At 39.8% G+C, this 17118-nt stretch overlaps 1 protein-coding gene across 1 annotated transcript; it reads right to left on the reverse strand.

The window, feature by feature from the left end:
• Positions 1-871: 871 nt before the first annotated feature.
• On the reverse strand, positions 872-16894 carry LOC140254058 (rap1 GTPase-GDP dissociation stimulator 1-like). The gene is made up of 10 exons (XM_072340252.1): positions 16769-16894; positions 14984-15112; positions 14065-14190; positions 13298-13441; positions 9284-9418; positions 7379-7504; positions 4452-4591; positions 3465-3591; positions 2663-2791; positions 872-1005 (listed from the first exon to the last, which is right to left on the reverse strand). Exons 1-10 carry the CDS (start codon positions 16887-16889, stop codon positions 872-874), a joined length of 1311 nt encoding a protein of 436 aa, XP_072196353.1. The 5' UTR covers positions 16890-16894.
• Between the last annotated feature and the right edge of the window lie 224 nt (positions 16895-17118).

Consider the following 17118-nt stretch of genomic DNA (forward strand, 5'->3'; position numbering starts at 1 on the left):
ATCATCTGTTTTCAAACCCCTGCTAAGTGCAGGGTCACCAACCACCAGACCAGGCTGCCCAGAGCCACATCCAGCCTGGCCTTGAATGTCTCCAGGAATGGGGCATCCACTGCCTCCTTGGGCTTTAATTTGAGTCTTGTCCAAGTACTGTCTGGACTGCATGTAATTCCAGGTTATAATAGCCGTATCTCTGACCGCAGGATGACCTGGTGACCTCAGGTGCTTAGCAATGTGGCTTGTTATATTAGCAGGTAAAAGCTCAGATGATTTCTAATGTAGAAATTAAAAGGAGGAAGAGGAGAGGGGGTTGGTTTGAAGGTATAGCCTTCTGGATGGTTGTGAGATTTCCAGTTAACGACAGGGTACACATTTACACTCACAGTGTGCAGGAGCTGAGTTGGTACCAATTAGCACGTTGCTTTGTTTAATCAATGGCTCACACCTAAACTAAATCTTTATTGTTTCAGGTTGTGTCATCCAAGATTTAGATTTTTAATAATCATTTTCAAATCACAGTGGTTTTGAAATACTTCAAATAAAAATTGTGTGACTCTGAGTTAGGAAAATGAAGCAGCTTAAAATACAGAGGTGGTAATTGCCTGCTTGTTCTCACACCATGTTTACAAACACTCTTGTTTTTTACTTATCTTTTTACTCCTACTGCATGTGTTGGTAGCTCAGTGAAGATAGCAGTAATAGAGATCTCTGTAGGCCAAATCTTTGTTCGTACAGTTTTAAAAGCAGGGGTTGTACCTGGTCTTTAATAGCATCCGTGCAGTAGAATGACAAATGCAAGGTGGCATTGGCGGAGCTGGCATTTTATTGCATCTGCTTCAGCAGCAGCACAGAATTGCTCTGTAGAGGAAAGGGGCTAGTAGGGTGACTCTCCTTTCAAAATCTGCAGTGTTAGAAGAGCTTCCTTGACCACATCTGCATTGCTGTGACTGCAGAGCTGTTCGAGTGTTTCTTCGATCTTGTTGTCTTCTATTTCTTGTCTCAGGTGGCCTGTATGGGAAAGGATATGCTAACTTAGCCATGTGCATTAGTGGTTCCCAACAACTGCTGCAATATACGCATTTGGAGTATTTGTTTTTTTTAAAATGAGCTGCTTTAGCATAGAATTGTTCACTTGGAATGGATGTTCAGAAATGATCGAGTTGGAAAGTTAAGGCATACTATTACTTAGGGCGTTGTCAAAATGTCTCTTGAACACAGACAGGCACGGGCCATCAGCCACCTTGCTAGGAAGGTGTTTGACCACCTTTGCAGCAAACCAATTTTTCCCAATATTAATTAAAAACATTCTTCTCAGTAGGTATCTTGTAACCCTTTGGAAGTGTTTTCCTCAGTTTTTCTCTTCCAAGAACAGCTTAAACAGCAGAAAAGTGTTTTGAAAATATAATACAGGCCACGCTTAATTGGTTTTGCCTGTATGCCTTGTTAGCCCTTTTATATTGGTAAGACTCAATTCCTGCTGTTACAGGTAAGTCTGTGAAGTGTTTGTATGGGAGACTGGTAATCACAGCCTGAACCTCTGATTAATCAGCTGAGGCAAGTGTTGGGTCAGCTGTGGGAGCACAGGTGAGAGTAATTTAGCTGTGCTCCCTGAAGGGTTGCAGCTCGATTCCACCTCTTCTAGACTTCATTTAAGGGCTGACCACCACCACTCCCTGCCTCAGCATTTCCCAGCGAAGCCATCCATATTGGTGAGTTTTTCCTTATAAATAACCTTTTGAATATCTGTTATCATCTTTGTATCATTCCACCTTACAAGTGTTAATGAAATGCATGTCTGGAAAAAAGCCTCGCAGTTCAGATCTGTTGTGTGAGTGATGCATAGTCACACTGAAAGATATGGGTATGTAGCCTTGAGCCATGTGTAACTACAGGGAAATATGAATGCTTTGCAAAATTCAGCTTGTCTGCCATGTACAGGGCAATGCCAGGACCACAAGCAGCTCATCTTGTGGCAGATCTTGGCCTAAGCACAGTAACTGCTTTCAGTTTCCACAATGTATGCATAGAGGCATAGTGAAGCGTGGCATGAGATCTTTAGACTCCTGGTTTCAAGATGATTGTTTTCAGTTGACACCACGCTTCCAGGATCAGTTTTATCTTGCTTGGAAGCCTTTTAAATCTTCCCTGACTGTGGATTGAGAGAAACTGAAATCACACCCTTTATCTGTTTTAATGAGATTTCCTATATGTTCAAGCAAGGGCCAAGAGAGAGATGCTGTTTTATCTCAACCTCTGGTTTGCCTGCAGTGTTGGCAGAATAAAGGTATGTTGACTTGTGGAAAGTGATGCTAACGCCATCCTTTGAACACCAGAATGTTATTATATAGGCAGGGCCTGAGTCTGCCAGATATTGGTGCATGATGAATTTATTCTAAGGATCTGGTTTTGCTTATTCAGGAATAGATTATGCCACTAACAGTGGAATAAAGCTGTTCTCTTTTTTTTAGCTTAACTAATGGCTTAATCAGTTTGTCATGAAATAAAACCACGAGTGGGATTTTTTGCGCTCAGTGAAGAATGAACCTCTTTATCCTTCACTGTTCACTGATTGCAACATCATAAGGACAGTACATTTCAGAAACAGCAAATGCTTTCATCACGAACACCCATCCTTGCATCACAAGAGTACTTAAAATGAAGTTACCTGAATTAAGAAGACTGCACAAAAGAGTCATTGAATTATATTTCACCTCGGCACTTGTATTATTGTCTTGTAGAAGTCTGTGTAAGCTTTGTACTAGCTGGGATTCCTTGAAAGATTCTTCAAGGGTTTCTGAAAAATAAGTGATCAAATAGCTGAGCTGTTATGTGATAAGATAATAGGATGTGAAGATGCTTGCTATTTATTAAAAAAGATTTCTAACTGGCTTCATTTAAGAGCAGTTATATAAACTAAGGTGTCTTGAGCTCATTGTCTTTGATGGGGAACTTATGCGTGATCTATAGAGTTTTTTCTCTGGTGTCATTCTGGATGATGGAAACCTTACGCTATAGATGCTATAGGACAACATAATATATTAAATTGAGTCAGAGATGATTAGAGATAGACTAAGCATTAAGATGGGCTCTTTACTGTCTTCCTTTTCTTGTCGGTATAGAAAATTCTAAATTTAGCTGGCCTTAAGTTTCTTTACATATGTTAGTTTGTGGTGGCCCATAACCACCTCCTGTGTAACTGTCTTCACTTATACCTTTACTCATTGCTTTCTGTATTCTTTGTTTTCTGTAGGGTTTTTAACATGGGATGACTATTTGACTCTACTTTCAAGGGAAAACAAAAAAACCTAGATAATTCCTGATTTCTGTTCTTTGTCATTTTTTTAGGTGGAGAAACTGCTTTATCTGATGAGTTCTACCTATTTTACTTGCAAGCATAATCTAAAGCTAGAATGTTGGTGACTAAAATGAGGTTACTGCACAGATTAATACTTTGAGGGGAACACTACCTAAATCAATAGCAGATGCTATTGCCAGGGCGTTCAGAGCCTCGTTCTGCATGGCAGCGTGTTCACTCATGGTCATGGAAACCAGGTGCTTCACTCCTTGTGCCTCCTGCACTGCTTTGACCACTTCCTGTTAGAGCAAAGGCGAAAGGACACAGAGCTGTGAGTAGAATGGGAAGGGGAGAGAGGTTGCACTCTTCAGTCTCCAAAGAGATGGAGATGTTCTGTAGTATGAGCTGATAATATTAAAATGGAGGTATCATAAGACTAGAGAAATCTTTAGCACTGGTTGTGCATGTCTGCTTAAGGCTGCTTTAACTTGAAATGTTGGTACACAGAAGTATGTAGAGAGGACATGCGTGCGTAAATATCTTTTCTTGGTCTCTAAGAGTTTCAGTTTAAATCTATTAGGTTTTTTCAATTAAGCCTTCAGACTTACAGTGGTTTAGTTTTATACTCAAAGCATATGCAGTTAGTCTGTACTTCCTTTTCCACAGCTTTACGGTAAAGCACAGTTGGATGTCTGTGCATAATACTGTGGTGTACAAGGAAGAGAAGCTTGTTCTAATTTGCCAGCAGATTCAGCTCACACTGTATTCATCTTTTCAGTAGACAGGTAAGCTGTCTGGAACTTGTGAAAGATGTGCAGCCATCTTCACCATTCACAATAGATATTTGAAACTAATTTGTTTATGTAAATAGAATGGCGTCACCTACTAAACATCTGTCAAGCCTTAATTTGAGCAGGGTGGAAGTCTGCAAGTGACAGCCATTAGCATTGTGTTTGTGATTTCTAACTATGCATTACATTGCTTATTTGCTTCTATCTGTCCAGTCGGTACAGATGCTGACTAGAGATACTTTGAACCAGAAAAATGGATGTTTTTTAAGTATATAATGGTACGTACCATTTAATATTTTACCCCTAGCTATATGGGCCAACTTTTAAGAATTTAAGAAAGACAAGGTTGAAACCAATAGCTCTCATACTTGGGATCTGTTGTGACGCAAGATCGATGCCAGGAGCCGATTTGCTTCTCCACAAACGTCGGTGTGGTCACTGACGTCGCACCACTGCACCAGTCTGTTGAGCAGCATGGGGTCTTGGCCCAAGATTTCAGCCGCATCAGCTGAAGAGAAAAACAACAGCAGCAGACATTTAAAATCTCAGTCTTTGTCCCAGAAATATGAATGTCAAATTTACAAAGGATACCGAGCTCCATCTTGTGGTCTAAGTTGTAATTAAAGCATTGGACTTGAATGATCTTGGACATCTTTGCTTATGGAATGTCAGTTGTTCTAGGACTCCTCTTGCAGGTAAAAACATAAATCAAGCTGTTCTTGTAAAGCTAACCTTTTCATAGGGTGCTGATGCAGGGCTTAAAATGAACAATTCCCATCTTAGAAAGCAAATCTTAAGGTACTCTATTGAAAACTTAGTATGTGGGCTGTCCCTTACCCTTTGTTTCTTGCGTTTGCCCTTTGAGCCCTGTAGGAATGTCATCATAAGCTCTTTAGAACCTGTTCTTGCCATTTCACTGTTCTCAGTAATGGTGACGATTATGGTTGTTATCGTGTGGTAAGTCCTAGGCTTAGTACCGAATTGCAGCACGTCTGTAGTTACACTCTCTGGTTGTTGAACTGTATAGTACACGTCACTAAAACTTGTCGTAAGTTTGGAGGAACTTGTTAATTTACTTTTCCCTATGCTTCGGCAGCCATGTCTCAGGGCTGCCCAGAAGCATGAATCTCTATGACTGATGCTTGTAAAAAAACTTATTGGAGAAGTTCTTGAAATTGATGAGCTAAGGCTTGTGCCAATAAAAAAAAAATAGACCCCAAACTCTTGAAGTTCAGTAGCAAAAGAAACCTTATTAGTGCTGAAGATGCCATTTCAGTATTGCATCAATCTAATACGGTTCCATTGGTGTCTTAGTGTAGTTTAATACACATACTAGTCATAGGACTGATGCTTACATTTGGTGTATTCTATTTTCAAGAATACTTTGTGCTTATAGTTTATAGTTCAAATTTAAGTGTCTGGTTTTATTACTTGTGATTGAGGAATTTAATATTTGACTTCATGTTGGTTGTTCTGAGCTTTCCCTGTTACCCACAGCTTTGTTTTGAGCTAAGTGGCATGTTGTATGATTAATGCCGGTAATGGAAAGGCTTTGTTTCTAGGTCAGATGTTATATGTTAGTCTGAGGAGATCACGGTAATCCAGTTTAGTTGAGAAAGCTGACAAAGGTAAGAGGGTGGCACATGAAACTGGTGTAAGAGGTTTGTTCAAAGAAGGGGTCTTGACCCAGTTTGTCAGAGATTTCCTGATGTCTACCAGTGATAGATCTTCTTGAGACAAAAACCAATTAGTCATCGTTAACAGGAACAGAAGGACCTTTTGGCTTACAAAAGGCCAATCTTCAACAAACTGTGCATATAATTTGAGCTTCAAGTCCTTTGACCATGTAGTGAAGTGTACGAATTCTTCTGCAGCTCTGAAGCAAAGGTTATTGCTGTATTCTTTTTAGCGTAACAAAGCTGATGCCTTGAAGTGTATTTTTCTGTAGCTGGAAAGAAGCCTCCCTTTTCTATTCTGTTCTGTAGGCCTCAGCATGCACAACGATTGTCAGTAATTAATTTACCTTAGATAAGGCAATTAACTAATTTAGCGTGGACTTGTTAGTAGATGTGTATTCATAAGTGTCTCAGACTGAGTTAATTAAGGGCACAGTTAGCTCTTGGGTAAACAAAATAGAAAGTAATTAAAGGTGGGAGAAGTGTATGCTGATAGGTGTAAATGGGTATACACTGAGTAATCTTCCGTATCTTTTCCTGCTCAGCATCATGGTATCAGTACTGTTTCCTATTCAGACGTTTTGTGCATTAAGTTTAAAAAAATAGTAATAATATATAATATAGTATTTAATAATGTAGATCTGTGTTATTCTTAGGACTCAGTTAATAAAAAGATAAATGGTCTCCTCTCTTACAGTCAAGATGCAACTTCAGAGAAATGACATTTCAGTGACTTCCTACAGAACCTAAGAAGAGGCTGAGCTCCTGCTGGTGTTGCTGTGTTGAAAATTAAATGGAAGCAGCTTTTTAAAATGGCTGGAATCGCTGCAAACTAATGAGTGCTTTATCTTATCTTGATAACTAAATTGATAAGTGTTCTAGAGCAGTGGCTCTGGTGGCTTCAGACCACTCTTCTACTATAAAAAGCCGCAGCAGCTTGTTTTTATATATGAATGTATTCAGCTAAGAAAATGAGTATGTCTAAAGGTTAGGATGTTGTTGTAATCTTAATGTAGTTGTGAGGTTTTGTGCCTTAATTGTGCACTTTGCATATAGTTAGATTTTTGAGAAGCTTTCAGTGACTGTTGTTGCCTTTGTGTGCTCATCTCAGCGTAAAGCAAAATGATGTGAAGTGCAAGCAGATAATCCCGTAATTTCAACATTTGAGCCTCACCAAGTCTAACCTGGGGATATATATAGAAAGAGACCAGGTTACTGGTGGGTAGAAACTCATTTCTCCTAACCTCAACTCCTCTATATTGTCTAATTCTTCTATTCATTTGCTTCTTAGTTAGCTGGCATTGTAAATCTTTTCCGTCATACTTATGCTTTGTTGATATGTCTTATGTAGAAAACATTTGCTTTTAGGCCTTTGGCATTTCTCACTACTACAAATTGTTGTATTTGTTACGTTTCTCATTTGAGGTTGGCTGAGAGCGGTGTGGGAAGGCTTTTGCAGCCCTCAACAGTGGTCTCTGTGGGAACCTCACCAGAGGGAGCGGAATCATGAAATTAGGTTAGCTGGATGCTTAGCCTGTCTTCTCCCTGTATACACCCTATGGGACATGGGAAGGAGAAGAATGTAGAGCTGACATCAGTGAACGTTAGCAGTTCCTTACCTTGGCCATCTGCTAACATTCGTAGTGTTCCAAGAAGTTTGAACTGCACGGGAGGCATCTCTGACCGTAGGAGTGCCTGAATCCGTTCTGCCACACCTTCCTCCAGCATTTGAACCTTGTTTACAACTAAGCAATGGAATTGGTGAATAAAAAGGAATCAATGGGAAGTTAAGTCATTACACAAACATCTGAAAATACGATTATGACATATTATCATTGTTCTTAATCTAGTGTTCCATGATGCTTTTAGCAGAAAGGTCCAGCTTGTTAGGAAAGTTGGAGTTAAGGTCAGGTCTGACTGACTATTTAGGTCTGTGTTTCAAGCTACAAGCTTTCACAAAATTGCTGTTAGAGGACTTTGGGGTCTTTTGATCTCAACCCTGCCCAGAATACAGTAAAAAACAGATGATGAACACAACGCTCTTGTTTTTCTTTGCGTTTCCTGTCATAGATTTCTATCCACTCACCCATTTGCATGATCAAGGCTTTTCCTGTTGTCACTTATCTTAACTGAACTGAGTGGCAAAAATGACTTGCTAGCCTTATTTCTTGCGTATGACATTTCCTTCATTTGAGCTCACTTATCTTCTGTTGTCCATGCCTTTATTTCTTTCCTCTCTGAAGTCTTGTCTTTGCCCCTTGTTAGTGCAGTAATCCCTGGTAATAATCAGAAGCTTGTCTGGAAAGAGTCCTAATGCTGCTTAACTGTGCTACCTAAGCTGCTTCCTCCAGAGCAATTCTCCTCCAGTCTTATGCATGCCTTTCAGCAGTGAAATCAGGAAGATATGTGTTCTGTCTGTCCTCTCTGCTGGGCAAACTGAGAAGCAGACACTTGAATAACTTGTTCTTAGTAGCCTTTCTGTTACAGTGGTAAACTGATTCCAATTACTAGAGCATAATGACATATTTTATAGTTTTAAGATAACTGTCTGAATTAACGTAAGACTTCCCCTCTGCGCCTACACAAATGTTGGAAAACCTCTACAGAGGAATACATGCAGAAGTAGGGAAAGGTTTATTGCGTAAAATAAGTTTATTAAAAGACTGAATAGGCAGATGTGGCTGGCTATCATGCTGCAGAGAGTGTAATAATACTGGAGGCCAAACTAAGCTACTTGAGAGTATATCAAAAGCAGGTTGAAATAAATAGGTGAAGCTCTGAAGAGGTGTCTGAGGGAAGAAACAAAGGTATATGGCAATAGAAAAGGAAGCAGTGGAAGCCAACTAGCGTGTAGTATTTTGTGGGGTTCTTGTTTATTCAAAGCAGTGACTATACATAGAAATGTTTACTAAACTATTCATGCTGGCTAGTTTACATAATAAAATAGGCAGATAACTCTATGCTTTTATTTTCAGTAAATAATGTTGTCTTGTTCTTCTGAGAAGTGCTCTGCATCAGTGCAAGGCCTGTGGTGTGGGGGCTGTTCTGTTATGAACCTGTCATTTTGAGACTAGAGGAAACACAGTTTTCTGGTACATTTATTGAAGATTGTGAGAGTGGAGTTCTAAAACTCTTTAACACACATCGTTTCCAACGTATATGGCCTTTATAGAAGAATGAATTTATAATAATAATACCTACAAAGAGAGGTGAGGTAGCTTGTAATACATAACGTAGGGTGAAGTTACAGGCGTTGTTAGGCATTTTTGTCTTTAATCTCTGTATGCTTTTAATATGAAATCACTTTAGCAACTGACAATGAGATGAGGTTATATTTAGATCCTTTGTATATCTGGAAAGTCCTGATGAGATATGTGAAATCTTTCAGCAGGGGGGAAAAAAATCAGTTGTCCTTCAGAATACATAGAACGGGACTTGTTCTGTCCAAATCACCTGCATAGATCTCTGTGAAATGACCTGGCTTTACAAAGAATCACAGTAAATCAGTTGTCTGCAAACTGTACCTGGGACAGCAAGGTTCCGAAGTGCACTGAGTGCTGCATGTTGAACAGAGATGTCTTCGCTCTCCACGTGTTTCTCCAAAAGATCCAGGAGCTGGTGTATGACTCCTACCTGTACCATTCGAACACAGTTGCCATCTAAGGAAAGAGGAGAAACCAAGCAGGTGGGAGAGATAAGATGAAAATCAGTGATGGAAATTATGTAATATGAATTGAGAAAAGATTGAGACAGTAGTTTTTACAAGCTTCAACTGTTTAGAGAGAAAAGTGGATGTAAGCTGCTTGTGAACCGATACTGAGATACACCCTCTACTACTACGTGGCTTGAGAACACTTTCTAGGGCCAGTCACTCTCAGTTAAAAAGCCATATCTTTAACGGTCTATTTCTTCCTCCAATACTGCTTTACTTACTATTGTATGTATGCAGTGGAATTCTAGTGGCGTTCAACATTTCTCTGCGGGATAATGTTAAGGGCTTGGAGAATCAGCCCTATGAGGAGAGACTAAGGAAGCTGGGGCTGTTTAGTCTGAGGAAGAGGAGGCTGAGGGGAGACCTTATTGCTGTCTTCCAGTACCTGAAAGGTTCTTACAGTGAGAGTGGGGCAGGTCTATTCTCACTACTGACTTGTGACAGGACGAGGGGAAATGGCCTCAAGTTGCGCCAGGGCAAGTTTAGGTTGGATATTAGAAAGAACTTCTTTACAGAAAGGGTGGTTAGGTACTGGAATGGGCTCCCCAAGGAGGTGGTTGAATCGCCATCCCTGGATGTGTTTAAGAGTCGCTTGGATGTGGTACTCAGGGATATGATTTAGCAGAGGTTTGTTGTTGTGGTATTGTTTTGTGGTTGTTTTTTAAGAGATAGGCTACTGGTTAGGCTGCGGTTGGACTTGATGATCTTCAAGGTCTTTTCCAACCTGAGTGATTCTATGATTCTATGATTCTATGATAGCTTTAATACTCCAGTTTTGTTGTTCTACTGGTTGAAGAGATTTTTTGACACTAGCTATCTTATCCTGCCAGTGGTTCATCTGATGACTGGTTTTGTACTGCTGTTCCTCCTTTTATTCAGTATGACCATTAGAATTTTCTTATTTGTTCTGAAAAACTTATTTTGTGAAGTAAGTTTTTGTTGTGCTCATGAAACTAGAAAAAAAAACCTATTGATTTTAGAGAGTTCTCATGTGTTCAGAGCTGGAGAAAGAGTGGGTTTGTACTTTCCAAAGAACCATGTCTTTGTGCAGTGTGTGCTCCACGGTACTTTGTGAGTATCTGTATGCCAGTATTGTCTCTTTGAGAACTCGCTATGAAGAGATGACAGCCATTTCATTATCGCAAGTTCTTTAGCTCCCTTTGATAGGAAGTGTGTTTGTGCTCTCTTAAAGAGCTGAAGGAAATTGCTACCCTCCACTTCTCTCATGAACAGAATGTTTTGAAGGTGCCATTCAGCAAATATTTTTCTCTATTTGATTATTCTGTGTAGTTAATCACATTGCAAGCATCTTTTTGACAACAGTCAACGTTCTTTTATTGCTGTGTCCTTACTGTATGAACACTTTTTGTTAGAAGATGGCAAAAAATTCTCAGTGCTACTCAGGAAGATCACATCTTCATGTGGGGTAATGAATTACCTCTGGAGCTAATGCCATTTTAGTACGTATTTGGCCAGAAGTAGGTTTAGTTGATACTTATGTTGCTAGCTGCATGCCTAAGATATACCAAGTCTTATTTTTTTCTGTTTACTACTGAAATGGCCACATTTAGTAGTTTTTAACCCTTGTGCTGGTCTGAATGCTGTTTGAAATCCAAAATAGCAGAAACTACTCCATGTTCCCTTTTGAACCAACACCACTCTTCTTTTAGCATTTTTTCTGCTGTTGCATTTCAGCTGGTGGTATGTTTTTCTCCCTGAATTTTCTGTGTCTTCAAAGTATTTGAGTGTAAGTAGATACTTTCATGAGTAAACTGTTAGTCAGAGAAGTACTTTTCTCCTCCCCCAACCTTTCAAACCAATGAATGGCTGAGCATCTTTTTGCTCTTGTAGTGAAGTACAGGTAGGCAGAACCCACTAGTGACTGCCTTGCTTTGATTGTTCCGGAGCTCCAAATTGGTTCCCTCTCTCATGGTTTTTTGCTCGGATAGTAGCAGAATTTAATGGCTCACTCAGTGGTTGAAGTTGCTAGGAACAACTGCCTTGATTGCTGCAAAAGGTGTAATTTTTCACTGCCTTCAAGTCATTTGACTCTGAGATCGGGTTTCCATGGGATTTCTTTTCATAGATTAAAGCTATGCATACACTGGTGGCACAAACTGGGATTTGAAAAGGATTATTCACTTTTTCCCCAAGAAATATCTACTGGGGTTGTGGGAAAGATGGAGGAGAACCAGGGAGTGACAAAGCAAGACATTCAGCTGAGCAAAGGGAAGATAGCGAGTTGAAAGGCACAGAGGGCTTCATAGTCAGCCACAAACAATGGCTGATTAAGAGCTGAGTCAGAGACCACGAATAAAGGAAGAATATGAAGGATGTAGGGGTGAAGTAGGGAGAAACACATATGGTAGTTGCAGCTTTTTTTCTAAAGCTTACTATCTTGTTGAGCATTCAGAGAGATCTGAGGGAATCCTTTATGATAATTAAATTAATGGAGAAAGTCAAGCAGTATTGAAAAGGCTCCTTTTTGTTTGAACCCAATTTGATCCCGGTACGGCATCTGTCAGTGGCAGAGGAATGGAAAGAAAACATGGTGGGTTTTCCTCTGACTGATTCAGCACAATAAGGCCTCCCAGGAGTCCCTTCATAAGAGTTTCTCTGTTTCTCTCTGCTTGGTATTCAGACTCAAAGCTCTCTAAAATAGGAAAGCATGGCAGATAAAAATGACTTCGGTTGAGATTGCTTTATATCTTCCCCTAATCCATCTGAGTAATCCTCTCCCATCTCCCCCAAAAGAACTTGCAATCTAAACCACGTGCTTGATTTTTTGTCTGTGTTTTTTTTTTCTTTTTTCTTTTTTAACAAACAAATTTACTATGAAACAGTTCTGAAGTCTCACCTCTGTTAATATGGGATTTAGGTAAGATTAAGTACGAATGCTTGCACCCTGATCACCCTGTTTTTGACCATTGTTCCTTAGATTATTTCAACATCTAGTTTCTGTTACTTAAAAGTATTGAAGTCTGCAGAAAAGGAAGTTATTGTTTAAGGGACATGCAGCAAATCAAATCTAACAGTGTTTCTCTTCCCTCTACTTACAAACAGTGGCTTTTTAGTTATGATGGGCAGAGAACAATCAGCCTTACCATTATTTGTGTAAAACTAGCAATAGCCAAATGCTTCTGACTTGGTATCTGCATGTTTGGATACGAGGAAGGTTTCAGCATTCTGAGAGAGAATGCCTCATCCCTTAGCTAGGGACTTAACTGAGGCATAATCAACAGAGAACGTCAAGTACATCTTATTTCTGTTTGTAGGTAGCCAAAAAAAACTCCATATCAGCTGAGTGTATGGGCTGGAATGATGCTGTTTTGTTTTTTCTCTGCTTCACCGTTGCACTGTTTATATTACAAAGTAATTTTTGCCTTGATTTGTTAATCCAAACACTTGAAGTGTGTATGTGGGCTTGAAGTAGTGAGAGAAAAAAATAATAGCTCTGGGCCACATAATCTGTTAGGCAAAGAAGTGTTAGAAGCTACATGTGAACCGACCAGCCTTGGGTACAGCTGCAATGGCCTGGAATTCTACCTGCATTCATTTTCTGCACAGAGGCAGTCACAGTAGCATTAGATGGCTTGAGGCAGCATATGGGTGACACTTGAACAGAAACATAGGAATGTGAGCATTCAGCTGCTTTAAATAAGAATAAGGTGATGCTTGAATATTGCATTGCAGTTACGAAACAGGTTGCAGATGTGCCCCTATTAATGAAATGGAAGCAAATGAGCAGATGGCAACTCCTATTCCAATGGGATTTGGTGTTGTTCTTTAATGTGTCTGGACTGTGTAAGTTGTCTGTGTGTTTTACCTCCAAGAAGCAGAGAGACAATGAGATCAGATGTGGCCTTCACAATGCACGTATCTTCAGCTTGTGAACTGCCCTGGAGCCTCAGCAGGATGTCAGACAGGACCTCTTGCACACCTGCTTCCACCAGCTGAACTTTCAGAGCGTCTGCAGACGTCAGAAAAGCACACTAAGAATTGGGTCATTTCTCAAGTGTCTCAAACTAGGAAGATTAATCCTTTGATTTAAACTAGTCTCTTTCTAGTTGTGATCTTTTTCCCATTGGTTGTTTCTTATTTTGTTTTTAACAGACGTGTCGATGCTGGGATGACACCACAGATAGCTTTGAATGCTTATCATCATAGAATCATTCAATGTCTGGGGTTGGAATGATGTTTAAAGCCTCGCACCCAGTTCCAACCTCCTGCTGTGGGCTGGTTGCCACTAAACAGATAAGGCTGCCCCATCCAACCAGGCCTTGAATGGCTCCAGGGACGGGTCGCCCACAGCTTCTGTTTCAATGCCTTACCACACTCTGTCAGTGAAAAAAACTTAGTCTGTTTTTCTGTTACAAATTATATCCTCTTCATACTTAGCCACAGTAGAGTGGAAATGACTGCTCACCTGCATTTTTTTGTTATCTTAACTATTACACTTCTACAACTTAATCTTGTGGCTTATTTCTGCTGAAGGGGTTACTGATTTCCATTGGTAGGATCCTGCAGCAAACTCGGATCTGAAGCTAAGCACCATTTTCTCTCCTCTTTCCACCAAACCTTTGGAAGCCTTACCATTTTCTGCAAGTGCTTGAAGGACCTCAAAGATGATTTCTAACCTCTCGTGGTTCTCTGCTCTTCTCAGTTGTTTCACCAGCTGTTCAGCAACCTTTGTCTTGCTTAGAGCTTCCTTAGCTGTATCTGTGTATGTGAGAAAATCAGAATTGGAATTTTTTCTATGTATGATAAAATGTCGAAGTTGTCTTACTATAATCAGAAATGATAGTGATGACTTGGATTTCAAAAGCTTTTTGGCTTTACTTTTAGATTATGTTACTTTGGAAAGCATGGTGACAGCTAAACTGTTGTATTCTCATTTCTTTATACTTTCTTATCTGTTTTTCTTTATGCTGTTTTTGTTTTATTTCTGTAGCTATGATTTATAATAGCTGTAAAATTAATCCTAACTGTAGTTTTGCTTACCATTATAAATCCATCTATGGTATTATTTCTATTTATTCTATTATTTCATTTATCAAATTGGCTCTTGCTGCATGGCAGTTTGATTTAGCAGCATATTTTCTTCCTTGATTATGTTGAATGATTTTAATCTGGATAAGTTCCTAAGCTTCTGCAAGGTATGATAGACATAGAACGCGTTTGAATGGAATATGCAATTAAGTAATATAATACATCCAGAAAGCAAAGACCTGACTGGAGGATGGCATGACCGTGTAATACTGAACTCCCTTCTTTGCATCTCCCACTATAGGTAGGAAGCAGCAGTTTAAACTGTAGAGTCAGACCAAATAGAAAGTGACGTAACTTCTGTTTGATCTTCCTCCTCCGTCACTGCTTCATGTAAGGTAAGAAGCAAACAAACGCCCAACAAAACAAAACCCATCCCAGATATGTGGGCATTCTGCACATAAAGGGAGAGGTAGTGATGGTGCAAAGATGGTGTTTCCTGCAAGATGCAAAAGCATTTCCTTACCAAGGTCTGCAAGATTGCATAAGGCCAATAGGTCTACGTGGACAAGTGGTTCACTCTCTGCGTGATCGGTCAATATTCGGACCAGTGATGGGATGACTCCGACCCTCACCAGCTCTTCCTGAAGGTCACCTGGAATAGCAAGTACAGAAGTTAAAGGTGGTTAATTAGAAACCAATTAATTAAGTAAAGAGGATCCAATTGAGTTGCTTTCTAGCATGATAATCCAGTTCGTTCTTGCACTGCTAGATTTCAGGCAGCTTTCATGTCATGAGTCCAGGCTAATATGTGTGAATGGAAAATGGTGGTCATGGACAGCTCTGCTAAGCCTCCCAGTTTTACTTGGACCTGGGTAGTTAAAAAAAAATAAATAGGCAAAGGCAGTTGAATGAGTATACTGATTTGTACCACAGCTTCTGGTGTGAGTTCTGATGGACTTGATAGCTATGTGTTCCTTCATAACCATCCTAAAATTGAGTGAGGATCACTTATTGGCTTATTTCTTTCAGGGAGTAGGAGGCTGTGCTGTATTATCCATTTGCTTCCTTCATCTTGAGGGGCAGGGACACACCTGCTCTTTGTTAGTGACCATTATTTCTGAGGAAGACAAAGCCTTATGTGAAGCAAGATGCTTTACCAGTGCCCAGACTGCTTAAATAATACCACAGATTACATTAAGGTATTCTAGGAGAATAATCCCCTTTGGTATTTTTTCCCCCCAGTTTTAATTGCTCTGAGTCTTGGGATTCAGGAAACACTTGAGTTCTATGCAACCTCTGCGTTATTATAGGCTGGGAAAGGTCCTCAGACCAGTGCAAATCAGTGTAGTTCAAGGTAAGTTGGTGAAGTGCAGTAAATTGAAATGAATTTGTTCTTAGTTCTTATTTACTAACAACAGTTGTTTCCAGTTCCAGAATTATTGAGAAAACAGTTAACTGGTTTTGTAATTTTAGTTATGAAATGAAAAAGTAGAATTTACGGTACTTCTGAGAATGGCATGAACTGGAATGCAAAGCTGATCAGTGGGTGTTGCTTAATGGTACAATGACATCACTTCCATGCAAGTGTCTTGCTGAGACCTAGACTGCACTTCAGTTGGCTGCATGCACAACCAGCACCAGGAAAAGCAGCTGAGTGTTATTGTACAGTTTATAGTTAAATCAGGGAATCACTGGATTGGTCTTCAGGAGGGTAGTAGAGTGTGTTCTAGATACATATATGCATATATATGTGTTTATATTTCATAGCAACAGAGCAGGAGGCATAGCTGTGGTTTTCTACATAAAGCTACTAAGTGAAAAGAGTATCAACTTCTAGATCAGCAGGCTAGTTGGTATACTGGCTGTATGGAAACCTTTACATCACAGAATCCTCTTTAATGAGGAAGTAGATAAGTCATTGTTAGTTCTTCACAGTGACATGCTTCTAAAGAAATGCTTTGCCTTGTAAACACTTTGTTGTGTGAAGTCAGTGACCTTCAGGATTTGGCTTCGAGGCAGTGCTGCAAATGTAATTAAGATATATTATGAATGTCTGTTACTGTTTGATTGAAGATCAGGAGCATTCAGTCTCTGGTCTGACAAATACGTATCACCATGCAGTCAAAATAGATGGGTAAACTTAGAGTTGATGAGTTGTTTGGGGTGCATTCAGCCTGGCAATATGCGAACTGTGCGAACTGTGAGGAGGTTGAAGTACGTGGTATGCTCAGGTCTCTTAAACAATTGTAGCCTGTCATTCTATGCCTTGCAGATAGGAAAAACAGGGTTCTTTGAAGTAGTTACTTACGGTTATCATAACAGATACGACCAATAGCCCTCCCAGCGTGAAGCAACATTTCTTGGTCTGTGCTTTCCAGAAAAGGTATCAAGGTCAGAACCAAATCTGCTTCAATACATGGTTTCTTCATTTCATCTGCGTTGATAAAGGAGAGGGACTGTAGTTTTTGCCAATAAAACAATTGCAATTGCAAGACCAATAACTGGCGAGCATTAAACGAAGCAGTGGAAAAGCACAGCTAACATGCTGTATTGTGCCTTGTAGTAATGTCGTATGTGCTAAAATGGAACCTACCATTCTTAGCTATCTCTGAAAGCAGCTGGGCTGCTTTTACTGCGCATCGCGGTTTGCTTTTCAGG

The sequence above is a fragment of the Excalfactoria chinensis genome, chromosome 6, assembly GCF_039878825.1.
Source record: "Excalfactoria chinensis isolate bCotChi1 chromosome 6, bCotChi1.hap2, whole genome shotgun sequence".
NCBI classification, from domain to species: domain Eukaryota; kingdom Metazoa; phylum Chordata; class Aves; order Galliformes; family Phasianidae; genus Excalfactoria; species Excalfactoria chinensis.